The 22,795-nt window shown below is 35.8% G+C and overlaps 1 protein-coding gene across 8 annotated transcripts in view; it reads left to right on the top strand.

Moving 5' to 3' along the window:
- LOC310895626 (uncharacterized protein C8orf34 homolog) overlaps window positions 1-22,795 on the top strand; it is a 237,785-nt gene that overhangs the window by 67,204 nt on the left and 147,786 nt on the right. For all 8 annotated transcript variants that reach the window (XR_014580803.1, XM_083827128.1, XM_083827124.1 and 5 more), the window contains one exon: window positions 4,047-4,213. Coding sequence is in view for 7 of the 8 variants with exons in the window: in XM_083827128.1 (XP_083683254.1) it covers window positions 4,047-4,213 (167 nt within the window). In the remaining variant the exon portion in view is untranslated. The remainder of the gene's footprint in view (window positions 1-4,046; window positions 4,214-22,795) is intronic.

The following is a 22,795-nucleotide window of genomic DNA, read 5'->3' as shown; positions in this document are numbered from 1 at the left end:
AATTTTATACGGATTAGCAATCCCATGGTTTTATTCAAAAGCTAAGTGCATGTTGACAAGGTTGGGACCCATTGTGTAATAATGTGATACATAGCCTCATTCAGGTCCTTCAAACCTTTTTGTCTTTCAATGATTGGTAATAGATGTTAGTTAACCTTTGTGGCACTTTAGTGATAAACCTGATTTTCTCTTTTTGAAGGAAAGCTACGCAAGGGAAACAATACCTATGTTGTTTCTAACAGGACTTCCAAAATTCATCTTCATTTCTTAAACTTCTTTCTTGAAGAGAAAATTGTATTCTCTGCAGTAAATACCTTCCAACGATTCAGTGTGCTTGACTGAGGTTGGGGGAGTGTGTTTTTTTGTTAATGTGCTTTAGCTACATAGAGGAGTTCATTATTTTTCCATGTTGTCCATTCTACATGATTTAAAGATACCTCTTTCTCACAGAAAGTTAAGTATTTGCAGCCATGCCTCCGTCAATTACCTAAACACCTGCTGTTCCCCCTCAACCCTGTAGCTTCTCTCTTTGGTTATAACTAGTACACTGACTGCAGCAGACACGTTTTTCTTCCTCTTTTAAGGATGCAGAAACTCTCAGATTTCCCTTTGAAAAGGTGTAAAGTATGCCTTCACTATGTCCTCCGTGTGTCCTCTGTGCTGGACTTCTCTTCCCTGTCACATGGAAACTAGTCTGTCATTCGCTGGACTCTTAGAAGCTGTATTTATTAACTTTCCAAGAGTGTTGGGAGTGTTTGTTATCTCAACACATCTTACCTCTTTTAATTAGTGTTTTTTTTTGTTTGTTTATTTTTGGTGGGGGGGAAGCTGCGAATACTACAATTTCAAAGTAGCAGCAGCATGTACTAATGATCCCTTATCCAGACTTTGGACTGGAACCAACAGAACTCAAAGACTGAGTCCTTCCACTGCAGTTCCTGGGAAAGTAATGGAGTCAGCAGCTACCATTGCAGCTTCATCGTGAGGGCCTGGGTTTCTGTTTATCCTTATTCAGCATTCCAGTAAGGACATTGAGTAAAGATTTGTTCCAAGTTGCAGAGGATATTGAGGATATTGTATCCCTTCTCTTAATAGGAAGAAGCAGAAATAGGCTGATCTCTAGATGGGAGCAAAGAGATTTAGTTCTGAGTAACAAAGATCATTCAGTACAGGGTATTTTTCTCTGTAGAAGGTGGTACAAGCTGTGAGAAACATTATAGCTAATGATATAATGAAGAAAAATACTAATGGCTTTGAAAGTAGTATTTGAGAAGTCTTGTTGAGTATCATGAAAAAAATCATATTGCCAGAAGTATGGAATAAGGAGAGTATGGGGTACTTGATGTAAGAAAAGAATCATGGGACACTGATATCTTTTTAGGTGTTTTAGGTGCAAAGAGTGCTGAAGAGCTGTTGAAAAATATGTATCATTAAGTGGGAATACTGGTTTTCAGTGGAATTAATAACTACTAAATTACATGCTGCATATGAATTTAAATTTGGATGACTGATTTTATGTCTGGAATAATTCTTTGCTTCATTAGCATTTCATCAGGTTTTGTAAAGCATTTAAATAAAGCATGTTTGCAGTCTTGCAAACTAATATAAAATTGCAGTACTTCAAGATAGTGATAATAATGAAATTGATGCTACCTATATGCGGAAGTTCAAAAGACCCATATTGATCAAGGTTAATCTGAATGTTCACTAATAATAGGAAATTTCTTCAAGGTCTGATTCAGTTATTGAGATTTAAAGTACTACTAGCAGACTTTGGAATTGGCTATACACCAATGCATGAGACAATAGGAAATAATAATTTGGTTTTAGGGTAACATTTATCTAGTACATTCAAAAGTAGACGGAATAGCATGTTTTTTGTTAGACTAAATGAAACTCAAAGTTGCTATCGCTTGTTGATATAGGCTAAAATAATTCAGTTACATTTTTATCTGACAACTGAAAGAGGGAGTGATTTACAATTCATATTCAATGTTTACAATTATATTGTGTAAAATCTGATTTATTAACACTTTCAATTAGAAGTGATATTTTGTTCATCAGTAACTATCAGGATTTATGTGATAGACCAGCAAACTCTAAAAATTAATTCTAATCTTGATTTACAGCATAAGAACAAGAACGTAATTGTCCCATTATTTCAAAGTAATGTTTCCTTACACCTATCACTAAACATAATGAAATATTACATAAATAAAATTTAACAATGTCTATATATATAGTCATATACACCCACCCCGTATATATATATTTATATATATATATAAAATTATAGTGTATATATATATATTCAGAAGATTAGTCATTTTCATATTCATTTTTAGAGTAATTGCCATCAGTGTCTTATATGACTGCCTCTTTCTCTGTATTGTTTTCACAGAGCTTAGCATGTAAGTTATTTTTCTGTTGGGTGGAAGGGGAAGCCATGGCTCCTTACACATTCATAGCATTCTATAGGAAACTGAATATGCTGCAGAGAATGGCATATTCCTGTTGACCAGTGCTTTTTTGATAACCTGACCATTTTCCATAGCGTTTTCAGCATAAGACAGATCATAGAACATAGCACCTAAAGTTTGGGAATGTATGAACTGTCTGCTTTTTCTATATTTGCAGCCATGATCCTCACTCGTCAGTCCATTCATACTAGAAACCACTAGTTCCTCTGTGAGAATTCCTATGATCATGAGCAACAGAAGTTTCATACAGTTTTTATCTGAAAGCCAGACCTAGTTACTTAAAAAGAAAGGGAATTAATTTGGAGCAACTGAAAGGACAGATTTCACTATTACTTTGACTGGGAAAGGTAGTGTAGCCACACTACCGCAGCTGTTTTGATGATGTCTTGTCAAATTGATAAAGGGTCACCATTTTGCCCTTAATGTTCTGGGTTGCTGCAGAGGAAAGACTGTATGTGTCATTGGTTTTATACAGCTCTCTGTTGCTGCTAAGGGAGTAAGACAAGCTATTAACATTGGATAGGGGACCATATAAAAGCGCTAATAGCAATCCTGCTGCTACTGAGCTCGTCTTTCAGAAATCCAGGAACCATGAAAACAGGATTAAACTCATTTCCATGCCATTGTCACTAGTTTTCTACATGAAAAAATTATTGTGGAAATTCTGAGAAGAAGCATGGTTCTTGGGAAACTTCCTTAAGGGACAGCATATGTACACAGTGTGGAATTTGGGTGGTTGTTCATTTGATGTTCTTGTATCTCAGAGCCTGAAATGAACTGGAGCTCACAGAGGCCCCATTTATAACCACATATCCTAAACCCCAAACCTGTTCTACTCCCCCAAGATCCACTTTATCTTATTAGTGTTTATTTTTGCAGGGGAAATGACCTATTGATTATACTGAATTTCATAATTTGCAAAATATTTATCTTCCTGCAACAGGCTATAAGACAGCCTGAGGTACTCCTGATACCCTCCTACTTCTTTCTCGTTGTCTTTATTTTGAGATTAGAAGGAATTAGAAATTGTTAACTATAGCAATTCCTGCCTTAGACCCTTCTGCTAACTTCTGTGCAGTTCAGTTGTCTGTTACTTAGGTTAGGGGCATAAGTCAAGAAACTATAATGAAGATTGTTGTTAACTATGTAAACCTTAATCATGTGGGATTGTGATAACATAACTACACAGTGGAGTAGTTTTTTGTTCTCAGCTTTGTTGTTGTGCGATCAGTGCCTTAACAACACTCACCAGTAATTGACATCCTGTTGTGTATGTAACTTATTTAGACTTCATAAATGTCCATAAAGTCAATGGGAATTTTCCCATCATTTTTTAGTCAAAATTGTAGGTAAGATTTTTTTGTAATAATTGTAATAAGAACTAAAAGCACAGACTGCCTTATAGCATCCAATGATCACGGCATGAGAGGTTACCAGTAGGTTTCTGTGGTCTGATGGAGCTAACCTTCAGATCTGGGTGACATCATGGGCTACAGTGATTTGAAAAATGTGTGACATATTTTATAGAGAACATCAGTAAGAGAAAGTTGTTTTCCTCCCTCGCAGCTTAAAAATGGAGCCAAAGAGCAAAGGACTGAAACAGCAACAACAGCAACATAAGAAACTGCTGGCTGCCATGCTTTCTCAGGACTCGTTTGATTCTGCTCACAGCACAGCTCCATCTGTAACCGAAGAAGATATTGACAATGAAGATGATGCAATGGAACTGCTGGGTAACTGCAGAAAATTATATGTATTTTCTGATACTTGTTTTTTAATTAGAGATTAAGCTTAAAAGTGTAGTATCCAATCACGCATAGATTAGTTTGAATCTGCTTCCTGTTTTTGAAGTATCCAGTAGCTGTGTGATGGTTCTTAGGGTTTAACTTACAGCTTTCAGGAGTGAATGTCATGAAGACCATATATATATATGTGAAGAAACTGCCAGCTGCATCGAAATCCCATGCAAGTATCAAATATTTCAGGTGTTCAAAGAAATTAAGTTGATTTCGTACATAATGCACTTGCAGGTTCTTCTTGGAGAACGTACTTATGTACAAAGAGCAGAAGCAACTTTTACAGGCTTTTATCTGGTTCTTCTTTTACTTAGACATATCACAGTCCTAACTTCATAGAGTTTTATTTGAGACTTACTAACTACACAAAGCTTGCACAATATTAATTAATAACCTCTTCAGAGGATTTGATTGTAATGTTTCCAAAAGATTGTATTTTATATTAAATCACACTCTAGAAACCTCTATGTGCACTGCAACCTTTTTTTCCTGGAATTGCCATTCACGAAAGGAGGGAATTTTTTGTAGAAATTTAATTACTTTCTTTTCTGCCATTTTTAAAAACTTCAGCATAAGATGCTTGAAAAGTACTCCTAGACTTCAATTATTTATTTATTTTTGCCATATAGAACTTTATGAGAATCAAGGCACATGAAATAATAGAGCCTCAGGATAGCTCAACATTCTTATATTTGGGAATTCTATCACAAACTGTTTGTTCCAGATTGGATGCCAATCTAAAAATTAGAAAAATACATGGTGCTTTACTGTGATTCTGTTATTTTTCTGTTGCTAGTTTTTCTGTTGCTAGTTTCTGTTGCAGTTTTCATAGAGTCACAGAATAATTGAGGTTGGAAGGGACTGCTGGAGTTATCTAGTCCAACCCATTGCTCAAAACAGTCAACTAGAGCAGATTGTTCTGGACATTGAACTGTTGGGTTTTGAATCTCTTCAAAGATGGAGACTAAAATGTGTCAGGGCAACAAGTTTCAGTGCTTGACTGTGCTGACAAATATATATATATATATATGTATATATATAGTTCAAATATTTTTTTTGCTCCAGTAATTTTAAGCTTAATGTATTTGTATTTGAGAGAAAGAAGACATAATAGGCTGGATCTCTTCTGTGCCACAATGGGCCAATCGTTTCCTCTTATAGGAAGTCACACTGTTTGTGACTAAGGGCTTGCTATCTCCATAGAGTCAGTTGTTATTTCCAGAGTTAATCTATGGATTCCAGTGAATGCCGTAATTAGTCCGTAGCTGTCTTATCTCTTTATTTTTTTCCTGGAATTTACTAATCTTTCTGACTTTATCGGTGTAACATAAAAAGAAAGCTGAATGACTATCTTGTGCTGTTATAAACCACAAGACTTTTCTAAATTAGAATTAAGTAGAATTCTGTGGCATTTAGAAGGAACAGTAGGTAAAAGAGAGAGAGTGAAGCTATTAGCCTCATTACATGTGCCATAGAATACAATCTTTTAACTTCTATGGGGATAGTGAGGTCAAAGGTACCCAGTACAAGTTTGCTTCTCCTGTGTGTAGGTTGTCCTCTAGCCACTTGAATCTCTCAAAGAATCTGTATTCTTTGAGAATACGAATAAATGCATTTGGGAAAATGAGAAAGGCAGTATGAAGAAAATTATCTTTTTTTATTGGCTTGACCTTTGTGTGGAATATTATCGGTGTACAAACCAGCGTGTTTTTATTTCAGTATGTTTGCTTGTTTTGTTTGTTTTGTTTTGTTTTAAATAAGAACTCAATTGTAAGAGTTTGTCCTGGTATTTTTCCTGGTTTTAAGCCATGCAAAACTTACTACCTTTTTCTACCATGCCTTTCACTGAAACTGGCTAAGTTTATGCAAAATCAACTTATATCCCCGAAAGGACTCAAACAGGACCTCTGATCTGAGTAGAGGTTGTATAAGCACTTCTGAGATTCTGAAGCAAAATCATATCATATCCAATGAATAACCATGCTTATTGTGAATATAATATAGCCACATTATAGTAACTAACACTGATAGCAAGGTCAATATATACCTATTACTTTTGAAAATTCTGTGCTTCTGAAAGACTGTTTTTTATTTTTATTCTCATTTTCCTTTGGGCTTGTAGCACATTTTATACTTGATATAACGTTTAGGTTATACACTGCAGAACTGCTCAAAAATTGAGGCTGTAACAAAATGTTACACAGGAAGGACATTTTATTTTCTTTTGAAGGTAACATAAAAAGCTTAAGTTTCTATCTGCAAACATAGGTATCTTTCATTACTGTATTTTCCAGATCAGTAACTGTATGATACTGGGACTGATTTTTTTTTTATGTATTTCATTAATCCATTAATTGCTCTGATGCTTTTTACAGATGTGGTATAACTACTTCCAAATCATGGCTTTCACTGAATTGCAGGGTGTTGTTGCATATAGCTACATGACTAGCCCCATTTAGAGTTCATTATTCATTGCATATACAGCCCTTTCTTAAAAAAAAAAAAAAAAAAAAAAAAGAAGAAACCTCGTGCTTCCATATCTGGTTTCTGGGAAGACAAATTCCAGTATTGATAATAGATGATTTTGATCTGTCCCCTACTTATAATGCAGGTTTCTGCAGAGCAAGGACTTCCATCTTTATGTGTATATCTTGATTCTCTTTAAGAGAATCTTTGTCAAAGTTTAGTTGATTGACTTAGGTATTAAAAGTATGAAACTGACTTTTGGTATATTTTCTTCTAAAAAAACACATAGTAGTTATACTAGAATTGTCAATGAAGGTTTAGCTAGAATAGAACATTCAAAATAGAAGAATCAGCTAAGCTATTGCACTTCTAATGTGAAGGCTGCATTTCAGAAGAAATATACTTGCAAAGATGAAAAAGAATATTATGGGGCTTCATTCTTATTTCAGTTATCGCTGTGTATGTGTAATGTAGAATGCATAGGAGGGCTCATAACACTGGTAATTTTCTAAGTGTGTTCAGCTATGTGGGTGGCTGACACAGATTACTAGCAGATAACATCATAGTGGAAAGGATCTTCCTTACTTAAAAAAACAAAACAGAACTGTAGCTATAAAATCACATGTATTTGTAAATGTAAAAAAAGGTAATGAGATTGAGATCCATGACTGAAAGTTATATCGGGAACTCATTTTATATGTATAGCCATGCTAAGTATTATGTTTTGTAATATAGTAAGCCAAAGTAGTTCTTTGTGAAAGTCCACAGTCCTTTTGGAATTCCATGACATTTTGGCCTAAGCTTTCCTTTGCATTTAGCTCAAATCCACTGAGACTTTGAAATCATGTTATTCTCTCAGTTGACACCCATGTCCATTGCAGTGGATTGAACGCAGTCACCAAAGTGTGTCTCTTTTGGTTTTAAAACAGTCAAATCTTTGGCTTAGTGTAAGAATATCAAGTTTTTTTTTGGACACTTAGACCTATAGACCTATATTCACATTCTTGAACTTTTAACAAGTAAGGAAGATGGAAAAGAAATTACATCTTGTTTTACAGAATATTAATATTTGGTCATAATGCTCATTACATTTCTTGTTGTTGTCCAATCTTTAGGCATACTCACAGTGTTAAAAAATGTTAATCTATGCTATGTATTATAGCATAGAATGTAATAGGTAACTAGGAAGCACCACTATAAAGATAAGCATACCAAGGAAGATCATATTTGCATCATATCCATGATCTCAATGCAAATAATCATATTTCTGAGCTAAATTTAAGTGCTTGCAGTATCAGGGCTTGTAAAAATATCTATTTTCTTCTGAGCTGTTTTCACAGTAATGGTGTTTTTTTGCTCAATGTGTAAGTCTTATGTGAAAGTTCAGTCTTTTACATTGTCTGCCTCATGTTTATTATGTGTAATTCTTGTAATGCAGTAAGAAACCGGAATTTTTAAAGTTAGAAATGCTATTCAAGTAATAATATTTTTTATTTATCACTTTGGGAGATACCTGAAGTGTTCCGTTTGCTTTAATAACTGTTCTAATCTTTGCAAATTCTTTTTTTTTTTTCTTTCTTTCCTCAAGAGTTTCCTAAATGTCAAGTATTTAATCATTGTGAAACCCCTGAAAGATTGGCAGTTGATATATTTACATTTTATAACAAGAGAGCATAAACAGAATTTAATGGAGATTGCTTTTGTTCGTAAGGTAAAACAACTCAGTATCTAGTAGTCTATTCCTTATATAGTCTATATTGTTTTTACAGTAAGTCTCTGAGTGTCTGAATGTGAAAGGGTGCACAATCTGCAGTGCTTTCGGTACAGTTCTTCTCGTTCAACAGAAATTCCTGATTTCCCTGTTTCCTAGACTTCAGCAACATGCAGGAAACGGACTCTAAACTTGATAAATTATTCCAATATTAGCAGCAGGTTGCTCCTCTTTGTTGTCTCTCCCAAGTGGACAAAAGCTTGTTTTCCAGTATGTGACTGGAATATATCATTTGACAGAAGAGGGGCTGCAAGGCCCTGGGAAAGGTGATATACAAGTTATACTACGTCTTCAGAACAGTTTTCTGGCCCACAGCCTGTTCTGTTTAAGTAGAACGATTGTGTGGGAGAAAGCTGCATGAATTGCTCATCATGGTCCCCTTTTGCTGACTTCTTATTTGGAAACTATTGAGAAATCGGCGACATTACCTGTTGAACATCTGCTGTGTAGTGCATGCACAGAGGCTGACAGTACTGGAAGACAGTAGGCCTCTGGCATGCAGAGACTAGCTGTACTATACATTGCAAAATCTTCAGTGATGGATGTAATGTACTGGTGCCAGTATTTGTTATAGACTCCATAAGGTGCTGATTTAAATATCCCCTTTTTCTGTCTCAAAAAGCTTAAGTAATCTTATATCCCTTCAGATGCTGGGAACCCTGTGTTGCATAACGAGGGCACGGTATGCTACACAGAGCCTGCTGTGCTGAGATGAACCAGCACTATGGTCCTGAGAGCTCTTAAAATAAATAATTTAGTTTTTCTTATAAGTAAAAAATTCCATTTGGTATTTCTATTGTCAAGCAAAAAGAGGTTCACATGAGAACATGGTCTTCACTTTTAAGATAGATGCCAAGTGGAAACTAACTACAGTCTTCTCCCTTGTGATTAGCAGACTAACTTTACCCTGCAGCCAAGTGATATGTGCAGCATAGCACAGATCTGCTCATACTCAGGTTAGTTGTTATTTGGATCATGAACTCCTTGTTGTACAATAGTCCTTGGGTATGGATCACCAGCAAGCAGAAAAGTCAGTGTAGCACTGTATTTTCCTGCCACTGGAAGAAGGTAAATTTATCTCTGTCTAGTCAGAGCCTTAACCCAAATGAAGGGAAAGTGATGATGGCAGTGCTATTTATCTCATGTTCTTATCACCAAAAGCTAAATCTTTACATTCAGTGCAATAATAAACATTGATTTCTCAGATTTAAAAAATATATATATATTTAGCAAGGTGTAATTCAGCATTATTATTCTGTTAAAAACAAGTGTGAAGAGGTTCATCTTACAGTACGTCTTCAAAAGTCAAGTGAAATGTGTGTATGCATGGTTCTACTATCCTGCGTTGCTACTGCCCTCCTACTGAAATTTCTGAAAAAGGTTACTGTGGAAATAAATACTTATATTCAGATTTTTTGGAAATTGCTGTAGATCATGCTTTCAATTCTCCTGTCTTACAGAGTAGTGGCCAAATGATTATTCACATTTTATGGAGCTATTCTTATGAAGTTTTCTGTTTCCTTCAAATTTCAACAATTGGAAGAAAAGGCATGTTATGTATCTAAAAGAGAAAGAAAAAGGCACTTTTTTTTTCCCCTTTTCATTACCTCCCGCAGCATGGAAAGCATTTATATGCTTTTGTGCTCCTTGATGGCTATTTCTGGTGCAGTAGAAAGATTGCATTATATGAACCAGCCTCATCATATCAACAGTCATGATGTTGCTGTTCTATTAATGACCAGGTAATATGGCTAGTATGAATGAAATCTTAAGATTTTTTAAAATTTTTTTATTATTTTTTTTTTATGAAATGTAGTTGACTTCCTAAGTGATGGGTATTTGACATTCCATGGCAACAAATAAACTTTTCTTTAGAGTCTGATATGGAAGATAGAATTGTTCATATCCATTTGAATAATGCTACTTGATTCTAGGAAAAATATCAATAAATGCAATTTACTGTTACCATAATTTCTAAAAGGTCTGATCTTCAATCTTCCATTTGTCTTCAATCTTCTATCTCTATGGTAGGCAATTTCTGATAATCTTAATTACCAGGTGCTTTGAAACCTGAAAGATTTGGAATTTGGATAGACAGCTAACAACTGAAGGCAAAAGTTCCAGAAGGTAATTCTTTCCCTTGTGGTGGATTGAGCCCAGACAGCAGCTAAGCACCATACAAGAACCTTGCTTGCTCACTACCCTGCAGAAGGATGGGGGAGAGAATAGGAAGATCAAAAGCAAGAAAACTTATGGGTGGAGATAAAAAGAGTTTACTAAGTGAACGAAAGAAAGTAAAACAAAGAAAAACCCCAGACTAAACCAAGTGATGCAAAGGCAATCACTCTCTACTTTCCACAAACAGACAAATACATAGCCAGTGTCTGAGCAATGGCTACTTTGGAAAAACAAACAGACAAGCAAACAAAAAGGAACAGTTTTTATTGCAGAGCATGACAATATATGATGTGGAATATTCCTGTGGTTAGTTTGGGTCGGCTGTCCTGGCTGCATCCCCTCTCAGACTCTTGCCCACCCAGCCTGCTCACCAGGGAAGCAGGGAGCATGGAAGGGGTTTGTGGTGCAGATGGAGAAACAGAGAAGGTCTTGACGCTGTGTAAGCAACTGTTCAGCAATAGCTAAGATTGTGTTGCCAACACTGTTTTGGTCGTGGATCTTAAACACAGCACCATATGGATTACTAAGATCTTCTTTAACTCCATCCTAGCCAGACTCAGGACATCCTTTAAAGGTATATTTTTTCCAAGTCACTGCTGTCTTTTTGAGGACTGAGAGATTCTACTGATGTGATGAAAGGTGCTACTTGCTCTGGCATCTCCAGGGACATTGTCCTGATTACTTTTAGATAAAGTCTCCTCTTCTCTTCCTGAGGTAGGCTGATCATTGTAGTTAGGTCTCCTGAAACTGTTCTCCAATTTTATTTCACTGTTCACGTATAGATGATTCTGTTCTTCCCCAGGTTCTTTTAGACCATAATTATAGATTCCAGAATGTCATTCATGCTTGCCCCCTGTCTCTTGTGTTCTTAGCTTAATTAGTCTTTGTTTTGCACAAAGGCCTTAGCCTACGCTAAGTCACTTCTGAGAAGTGACTATATTTGTCACAGAGGGTACAGTTTGTAAATGATGATATCCATCCGGGATTCTTATTCTATTTCTTAAGTGTGTTGTAAGTGGTAAAGATTGTAAGACCTGCAGAGCTCAATAGAGAGCACTTTGGTTACTATACAGATGACTATTGATCTTCTATGGGCTTCCATAAAGAAACAGTCTTTCCTTCATGCAGTGGTATTTGCAGTAACTACTTACTTCTCACATTTTTCCTTTTTAAAATGTATATTTAATTATTTCTTTACTGTAGTTGGTTATGTGCCATTTACCTGGAGGGATCCATGCTCAAGTTCTAATCTTGAGAATACATAAGAAATATTGAAGACCAGTGGAAGAGGCAGGGGAAAGAGAGTAGCAAAGAATCAGCCAAGGTTGTGAAAAGGAATTTCTATTTTAAAAATGGGCAGTTATGGATACTTATTTACTCGTGTAGTTTGTCTTCAGGCTACAGTGACTAGGTTGTTAGTAAGTGTCAATAAATCCTTAGCTTTTTTGCTTTTAATAAAATACATGAATTGTTTTTCTATGCCTCAAACAATTAATAATAAAGTAAATCCTGTTAATTTTTATGCAAACGTAGTAAGAAAATAATGCCAAGATTGGTAAATCAGTTGGACTAATTATGTTTACAAAACTGCTAAAGTGAGAAATAACCTCAAAAAGTGGTGGTTTGTTTTTTGAGAGCTTATGGCATTTCACTGAAATGTTAAAGTACAATGTTATTACAGAAACTGTCCAACAGCATTTTTACTAGATTCCTTGATCTACAAGGCTATTGTCTAGAGAGAAGTCATAAACTTGAAAACTACTAATTTTAAAACAATTTTTTAATGCTGTCACATGTCACTGAATACCTGTGTAAAAATGTAACAAATGCCATATTTTTCTGTTTCTGCCAATATATGAAGTCACTGATGCAAGAGACACCTGCAGGTGTGTTTAATGTCATTCACAGAGTCCATTGATTTCAGTTCATCTCGAGGTCCTATGATGAAAGACAGCAATATCAGTGAGAATCTTTTAGTTGATATGAGTTTAAACATCAGTCTATCTGGTTATTCAAAGAATAAGGCTTTGATGTTAAATGCCTTAAAACAGTAGAATCCTGCTCTTCAATATTACTGTTGGCAATATTACAATTCATGTCTGATGAATTAGACTGTCAGTAACTTCAAGTTATCTTAGTAAGTTCTATAGTTTAGTTAAGAGGCTCTTTGTAAGGTTAGAATAAATTATGAAGTGAATTAGTCATTTATTGCAACACTTGTGTAGTTATTTCTGGTTTGAAAAGCATAACATGGGTTGGTACTGAAGCTGATCGTGCTTCATATTGCTAAAGGGAAAAGGGAGAGAGAAAATCAATTATAGAGTTACTAGATTCTCTTCAGCTGAAATGAGTTATGTATGAGCCAATAAAATGTTTCAAAAGAATGATTCATTTTCAAGAGATAGATGTGTACTGAATCTCATGATGTGCAAGAGCCTGAAATATCATTTATGTAGAGTTCACATAGGGAACCAAGGCTTATTTTAAACCTACACCAAGAAAACAGAGTGGGGACAGTGTGCAATCCTAGTCCCTTGATTGTCTAGATCAGAGACCTAAATGTCTGTACTAACTTTTATGGTCCATACACCTGAGATTTCTTTTCAAGAAAGGCAGGGGGACACAGCCACATGGCATACATTGGGTCTCATTATGACGTGATACTGATCCCAATACCATGGGATCTGTCAGATAGTCTTCTACACTTGTAAATGCTCACAACTCTGATGTTTCATGGCTGTGGAGATACAGAGATTGCTTTAGATCAGGTATAAATAAGAAGCAGCTTCCTCCCACCCAAGCGCCATTTATAAGGAAAAGAAGGTGGTTCTTCTTAGCCCACTCTCTCCAATCCCCAGTCTTACCTCTCTCCTCACCTCCAGATACGCCAAGAACATCTGGTGTCAGGGAAATAGTAAAGAGCTGTGATCAAGTCAGGTGGCATCTATTAGATAATGTTTTAAGCTATGAAGTTGCTGTGAAGTATGTTTTGATGAGTACAACAGTTTTGTGGAATGCATTGCCACAGAAAGTTGTGGAGATGACAAATTGAAATATACAAGGCTAGATACATTCATGGAAGATCACAGAATAGTTAAGGTTGGAAGGAACCTCTGGAGGTCATCTGGTCCAACTCCACTGCTCAAGCAGGGATACATAGAGCAGTTTGCTTAGGACCCTGTCCAGACAGCTTTTGAAAATCTCCAATGAGGGAGACTCCGCAACCCCTCTGGGCAACCTGTGCTAGTGCTCAATCACCTGTACAGTAAACATGTGCTTCCTGATATTTGACCTGCTGGCAATACTTTGCCTGATGCAGCTAAGAATACTGTTGGCCTTCTTAGCAGCAAGGGCACATTGCTGACTGATGTTCTGCTTGGTGTCTACAAGGACTCCCAGGTCCTTTTCTACAGAGCTGCTTTCCAGCTGGGTGGCCCCCAGCATGTGCTGGTGCCTGGAGTTGTTCCTTCCAAGCTGCAGGACTCTGCGCTTCTCCTTGTTGAATTTCATGAGGTTCTTGTCAGTCCACCTCTGCAGCCTGTTGAGGTCCCTCTGGATGGCTGTGCAGCCCCCTCGTGAGTTAGCTGCTCCCCCCAGTTTTTTTGTCATTTGCAAATTTACTGAGGGTGCACTCTGTGCCATTGTCCAGATCATTAATGAAGGTGTTAAACAAGACTGGACCCAGTATTGGCCCCTGGGGTACTCCACTTGTTACTGGCATCTCAGTAGGCTTTGCACCACCGAAAACTTGCCCTCTGGGCCCAGCTGTTCAGCCAGTTTTCAGTGCACCTCAGTCTGCTCATCCAGCCCAGATTGGTATCTTGATCATTTGAAGAGATATAATCTGAACCTATATATTTGAGGACAGCATCCTGTACAATTCTGATCCCTTCTAGTGATTTTAATGGATGAATTATTGTCTTATGACTGTCACAACTACCTCATACTTTTCTACCATATCCTGTCAAGTCTGTTTAAAGACATTTTCTGACATATGCACACCTAATACTTTTTTTAGCATCTAGATGTGAAAGCCCTCTATAGTCATCTGTCAATCTGTCCAGCAAGTGTAATTGCAGTCTTTGCAAAATGGCAACATTTTTCTTTCCACATGCAGAATCATTTACATTATGTTGTTGTCATCCAGAAATGACATTACTGGACTTGTAAAAAAAAATCCACAAAAAGCTGTGATAATTTTGAATTTTTGAAAACAGTTTTTTCTCACTTGTTTTTTGGGTTTGTGATGAAACTCTGCCTGCTAGTTTATATACATTCTTGCTCAGCTGATACTCCTTCAACAGAAATCTTTGCACGTGTGGTTGATGGTTGTGTTATTTGAAGTAAATTTCTATAAAGTTATTCATGACCTTGAGAAGAGAGACTATTGAAAATAAATCGTGCCGTAAATTAATAAGTATGTTATTTCTTCTTTATGTCAAGCACCTTTTTGTGATGTTACTTAAACCTTATCAAAGTAGTCCTCGTTACATGCAGCTGGACCTGTTAGATAAATTTCACTGATTCATGTAGGCAGAATTTTGCACCAGTGACGTACAGATAAATGAAGAAAAAGTTTGTTCTTCTGGTGGCTTTGTGTCCAAATCTTTTAGGTTATTAATGTGTAACAGTTAACTACAGTATTGGATCAACTAAATTCAATTTAAATAGGTCTTTTGAACGTTCTGGCATTTTCTGCCTGTTGTTTGTTTGTTTTTTAAACTCAGTTTCTTCATAAAACCTTCTTTAGCATTTTTTGACAATTTCGGACTCCTTCCACATAAGACTGCTTCACTGTGAAAAATTTTTGATAATTCATTTTCACTCCAAAGCAGACAAATTAACAAGAACAAGACAACTCTACTCAGCTTCTAATGCATGACAAGTTGGTCTTGTTTGAAGCTAGGGAAAGCCTTTTTGCCTTTTTGCTTTTTTTTTTTTTTTTGAGGTGAACTTTGTTCTGAATATAAGTGCCTAATTTTTTTAGCAATACTCACTTGAGCTGCAAGTATATGTGTACCTTCAGGGCTTGAGGACTATTTAAATCTCTCATCTGGAAATAAGATTCTTGAAGTTTTGAGAAATACAAAACACCCGGTCAAGGAAGACCAACATATATATATATAGAAGATATATATATACGTATACATATATATATATATGTGTGTATATATATATATATACACATATATATATATAGAAGACCAACATATATATATATAGAAAAGAAAAAGAAGACCAACATATATATATATATATATATGCAAGAGAAAAAAATACTGCAAGAAAAACTCCCAGTTATTAGGACCCCACTTCAAGATCATGTTTATGTCTGACATGGTATGTGCTAGATAAGTTAGAATTGTAAGCAAAATGAACAAAGACAGGACTATAAATGAAACACTTCAAATTATGTTTTTCTGTCTTTCCTTTCTAAACTGGAGTCTGTTGGGAGAAAGGTTTTGGAGATATCTCTAAGAACACTGACTCCATTTTCATCTACTGCACAAAATCACACAACTTCTTCCAAAGATTCATATTTTTTTCTGATGCTTGCATTACTTGGTGAAGCCTTTCAATTACTTAAACTGTAATTTAATGCTAGTCACAGAAAATAGTTTTTGATTTACATTTCATAATGCATAAGAAATTTTATGCTCTGGTACAGTTAGTGGAAAGCGTGTCAAATTTCTAAAGTGAAATATTTACTGCATCTGAAACACTCCAAGCCCAAGGAAGTAGTATTGTAAATTCAGAATCCTACAAACAACTTACCTGCTTATATAAGCATCATGATTAAAAAATTATTAGGTATTGTTTCCCAGTAGTTTATACTGTATTCAGTTAGTTTTCCTCTTTTATTGGGATTTGATAGTTGAGTTTGGCAATTTAGATGTATCTGAGCGTTGGTTATTTGTTTAATTCCTAATTAACATAGTAAGATAAGTTTTAATTACTGCTTTTAATTGCAGTTGTTGTTCAGTAATATTAGTGTCTTTTATTAAGAGTTAGATTTAAAAGTTCTGTTTAGTCTGTTTTCCCAGCAATGATAATATGTTATGTAAAATGGCCACCAAAATGCATTCATAATCATAGTATATTATTTTTTTTGCATTCATAGTCTTATAAACTTCATTTTAAAATTCACTGAACATAGGGAAATTGTATGGGTACTTTTCAAGACTTGGGATTTTTTCCTTCTCATGTAGAGCACTGTGGTTCTTTCAGCAGTGTTTTGGGAGAAACTAGTAACAATTCTGTATTAGACAGTGCTGAAGCTACTCCTTCCTCTGCCTTCTCTCAGATAAGAAATTGTTTCTCTAAGAGCCTTGCAGCTCAAGTAACAAATGCCAGAAATGTTGAAGAGAATTTTATAATGATAAAATTCATACCATTAAAGAAAAGTAGAAATACGGGGGAGAAGGCGAATTCATGTTATAGGTTAATATCACTTATGTGAGAACTTAAGTTATGACATAGGAATAACTTCTGGAAGTGAATAAAGGGTATTTTAATAAATCATATCCTCAGATTACCACCTTATGAAAATTCACGAAACTGTGACCTAGTCTCAAAGACAGAGTCATCTTTTAGGTGAAGAGCCACACAAAGGTTCATTCTTGTTCATTTTTTTTTCATAAAAAGTCCAATGAAAGCTGAACGTGGGTGATTGAAATACCTCGCTGTACTCAAGTTAGCTAAGGCAAAAGCAGGTAAGAAGACACAGTATCAGAAGAAATAGTCACTTTTTCATACTTTGCTTTAGCTATTTTCTCCATCTTTCTCTTGCTGTTTCTCAGCAGATAAGGTACATTTCTTTCTGCTTCAGAACAGTATTTAACGGAGTTGAGCTCAAGTCTGATAATGCTAGAATTGGGCTTTGGACTAGGATTTTATGCCTGCCATCACAGTCATGAGAAGCCAGGTATCTAATACATCACTGTCCTCTCACTCTCCTTCACACAACCACTAGATGTGGAATGCAATATTTACTCACTAAGTACTATGTGCAATTTTGGGATCTTCTTAAGGAGTATTCACATGTAGTTTGTCTTGAAATTATAAGCATTTGTTATTGTTTGAAATTAGGTAATGCCTTTATTTACTGTTTGTGTGATACTGTTAAAGTTCTGTTTGCCCCCAAAATACTCATGAGTTCATCCTTGTGTTAGTTATTCCTACTCCTCCAATAGGATGGGAAAATGATGCATGGTTAACTTCAAATTTATTGCTTGGGGGCTGATTCCATCTCTTCCTTAAGAAAAGGCCCTGTGAATATTTTCAGCTTTCACCTACACAGGAAAGGGATTTCATCTTGCTCATTCCAGTAGTCTGTACATTTTGATTCCACAATTTCGCACATCATATACCCCACACTACTTTTAGTTAAAGGTAAGGTGATCTAAAAGTTGTGTGTATATTAATCCATTATCCTTTCAGTGTTTCAGTGTTGTGTTTTTTTTTTTTTCATTGTTAAAAAGGAATGCTTTCCGCCATTCAAACGAACTTGGCCTCTGTTTGCAGGGAAGTTGTTTGTCATCTGGCACTGTGACACAGGACATGACATTACATCTCCCAAGATTTATAGTTAGGAAATAATTTGACTTATTAATATAACTACAATTAAAAGTACAAAATACCAAAAAGCAGCGCACAATAAGTCAGCACCATCTGGTTCAGCAATTAGTATAATTTCATTAGCAATTGTCACTAGGGTTTATTAACACAGAAGCCATAGAAGGAACATTTGAAACATATAGGTAAACTCTGACAATTTTCTGAAAGGCAGAAGATGAGTAGGGAATGCTGAATGTCAGCTCATTAATTTGGAAAACAGGATGAAATTTACATGCAATACTGGACACTACTGATGCTGTTAACTCCAGAAGACTGATCACTTGGGTGTTAATATGTTATAAATTATTTGACTTAAAACACAGATTTGCAATATGAATTTGCAAGTATGGGAAAGAGCCTGAAAATTATATGGATAATTTTAATGAGAGGAAGTAGCTAGATCATAAGATCTTTGCTCAGACTATAAAACTAATTTCTCTGTCATTTTTTAGTACGAGTCCTAGAAAAATGAAATTGAAGCTGACATGTACTGTAATGACACAAGGGACTAATGTTATAGCTTCAATAATTTATTTATTTATTTATTTATTTATTTATTACTATAAAAGTGTGGATATTTCAGAATAACTAGTATTCCCAGTAGAAACTGCAATGAACTGGTACTTAAAAGATTTGGAATCTCATGTAAGCATAGTATTGTCTACTAAGGCTAAAATAATGAAATTAGAGAAAGTATCCATGATTTAGAGAATAAGTTACAGTGCAGTTAAGAGAATGAAGAGAAAAATAGAGGCTTACTTTGCCTCTTTCTCTAGGCTATCAAAAAAAAAAAAAAGCAACTTAGCAAAACCTCATGAACAGAAGTGTGGGTTGAAAAGTTCAGCCTTCCTGATGGTCCACCTGCTGCAGTAGGTCTGTCTACTTTGATATGATGGGATACAGCAGTTTTGAAATAAGGGTATAGTAAAGAAGCAGACACTTTGCCATTTTTATGGGGAGATACTAACACTGTTGTCATAGCTTATGTTTTCTGTAGCCCTTCTTAAAAAAGAGTTGAATGCACAGAGTATGTGTGGGTGTACAGTAGGGGATATAGCTTGTGTTAGCAAAGAGATTGTGGAAGTTGTGCTACAGGAAGTCTAACAGTTAAGAGCAGATGACATGGCTCTTAGGGTGGTCCGTTATTCATAAAGGTCCTACTCCCCTGCTCAGCATGAGTCTCAGGGAATTGGATTGAAGGCCTTGTGGGGACCTAATAGCAGCCTCCGTGTACTTAAGTGGAGCTTCCTGAGAAGACAGAGCCAAACACTTTACTGAGGTGCAGAGTAGGAGGGTAAGTGACACAGGGCATAAATTGAAGCAGCCGAAGTTTTGATTGAGGAAGAATAAAATCATCATCCAGATATTTCACTGCTGGAACAGGTTGCCCAGGTAGGTTGTGGAGTCAGTGACCTTGAACATTTTCAAGACTGAGTTGGATAAAGCACCAAGCAACCTGATTGACCCTGTTTTGAGCAGGAAATTGAGCCAGAGACCTGAGGTCCCCCTGAGCCGTAATGATTCTATGCATTGCAAGCCCATGAAGGGCCATGGGCCCTTGAAATGTAATTTTGCTGTGCTCTACTTATAAAATACTGAAAATGAAACTATTAGAAAGTAAATGTTGGTCTATATCTGATTAAACTACTGTGCAGATAAATGTTTTGCCAACCAGATAATATAGGCTGTGACAAAGATGTTAGACCTGGACTTCAGGAGGATGAAAGAGAAATTTGTAATGACATAGGAAACTTTCTGTGTGATTAGCAGACATACAGAAGGGTTTAAAATATTAGGTGGTTTGGACAACCTGTGTAGGAAGTCTGTTTGCCATACAATCATAGATGTAAGATTGGCATTTTGTATTGAGTAATATAGCTATGTTATAAGATGAATAAGGGAAGAGAGCAGCCTCAAATCTGGTAACAAGAATTACAGGTGCAAGCTGACCTTTTAACTAACCAGTAGCTGATTACAAGTTCAGTCATCCAGAATGGAGTTTCATTTACTGATGAAAATAGCTCTTTAGTACTGCCAAATTGCTGTCAAACCTCATGATTATCTCGGTAATGTGAGGGGAAAAAGGAGCTGCAAGTGGATTCAAAACGAAAATGTTTTGTGCTTACAAAAAGAGAAAAACAGGTGAAAGAAAGAGAGAAGAACACGTTGAAGAGTAGTGTCAAGATAAAGTAAACACTCTGAAGAAAATATACTTTTATGCCACATTTTAGAAGTTGATATGCCAAAGTAAGTAATATAAAAACTATACAGGTAGAAAGGTAATATAGCACTACCTAGACAAGTAGTTACAGCCCATTACAATTGTTACCCTCTTCTGAGCCATTAATGTGGACTGAAATAATCTAAAGTGGTTGGGAATGTGTTCCAATTTTTCCTTTCTGTTCAGAACCAGTAACTTTAAGTAACTTTAACATGTAGCTTAGTAGCCCTAAGGGCAAAAGCAGGAAGCTAAAATGAGAAGATGAAGTGCTATGAGTAAAAGTTAGCAGAACTAACAACTTTGACGCATTTAGCTCTCAAAACACACCTGACATATTTGGGGGGCATAGGAGATACCTATAGATACCTATACCAAGATAGAAAAGTTAGCCCTCTGAGCACAGTTACAAGCATCCGAGACTGTGTGACAGAAACCCGTGTTGTTTAGCTAGAAGCAAACACTTCTTAGAGGTTAGGTGATAGCGTAGTATTAACACCTGGGTTCCAGATAGAATAATCCTAATGGATGATTCAAAAACAAAACCAAAACAACAACAAAAAAAAACCACGTGAATAGCTAATATTGAGCACATGGATTTATACAGGATTAACTGGAAACTTTGGTAGGATACAAGGTAGTAAAAGATGTGTGTAAAATCTTTTAGTTTTAAAAGAAGTGTAAATAGCATGTTTGGATCATGGTTTTGTAAATGTAGGGGTTTTTGTGTGTATTTTGTTTGTTTGTTTGTTTCTTACCAGATCAGTATTGTTTAAGAAAAGAAATAAAGGCAAACAAACAAACAACAACAACAAAAAAACCACCCTCTGTTGGATAAGCAATGTCTTCCCTTAATGATGAAAAAGGTACATGAACAGAGCACAATAATGAAATCTTCTACTTCTGTATTTACCAAATCTAAAGATTTTGACTTGTTTTGTACTGATCTCTTATAAAGACAGGATCCCATTAATTTACACAATGCAGTGACTTCAATGGCAGCTTTTTTAAAGGTTTGTTTATGAATGCAAAGTTATAACTTGAATATTACATTAGCACAAGTGTTTGGATGTACACAAAATTCATTGCTCATAAGGAGTTAAGATTTTCTGTGAAAACAATTGGTATAGGCTTAAGCTGCTGCAGTACTCTTCAGTACTGTCTCAGGAGAATACCATTGCCTCCTGAGACTCCCTTGGAAAGTTTCCTTCTGGTTCCAGAAGGGAGTTTCCTATAATATGCTGAAAATAACAGTAGAATGATTTGGTGTAGTTTGTCACTGACAGCCCTGGGATGTGATCTTAGATACTTTCTGTACTCAGAGACAAATACAATTCCAGAATGGACTGATAGGTTTCTAAGTTCGGAGTAGCAGCTTTTGGCATACTGGTTGCAGGTGTTTCTGTATTTGCTGCTCTTGTTGGTACTACAATCATATCTTTATCCTGCACCAAAAGATTTATACTGTAAAGACATTATAATTGGGATACTGTGACTCTGCTTACCCCAATGTTCCAATGATTTTGATGGTAATTATGTTAAGGTGAGACTTCTGTGGGGTAACCCCATGCTTTATATGATTCTGCAGTATTAAAAGCCTTGCAAAACCATTTACTGTGAATAGTGCTGTGAACAAATTTAGGCTTTGACCCCATTAATACTATTAATACAGAGGGACTGTTTCTTAGTGCAGTGATGCTCTTATACACTTTAGGGACTATTATGCCTCTTCACAAAATGTGTGGACTATTACATCCATTTGCAGTAGGATTGGGCTCTATGGGTTCAGTTTCTCATTGTTTTGTTTTCTGAGTTTGTGACAGTTTTCAGCTTATTTTAGAATAACCAGCCTATACGATAAATGTGAATTACTAGTTCTAATTAATTTACCAAGAGATTGTCTATAAAAAGCAGCTAAAATAAAGAGCTAAATTAATTGCAGGTAATTTTCCATAAACCTCTCTCATGTCTTTGATAGTAAAAATGAATACAAACGTGAGTGTTTGGTGTAAATGAGAATTATCCTGAAGTTTACAGATATATGTCTGTAGAGTATTGGATGAGTAGAAAACACGAATGTCTAGTAAGGGATTTAAATATGATTATTAATGAACTGGAATTTGATAATGGCTACAACGAAATAATCCCTGGATACTGAAGACTGTAATGTCAAAAGGAAGCTGTGTCCACCGGGGGGCGCTGATGTTTTTCCTTTATGGGGTGATTAATCTAAATATAGATTAATCTACTGAAAAGACGAACAAAGTGC

The sequence above is a fragment of the Anser anser genome, assembly GCF_964211835.1.
Source record: "Anser anser genome assembly, chromosome: 2".
NCBI lineage: Eukaryota > Metazoa > Chordata > Aves > Anseriformes > Anatidae > Anser > Anser anser.
Note: the sequence above shows the minus strand (reverse complement) of the source record. Positions and strands in the feature narration are given on the sequence as shown.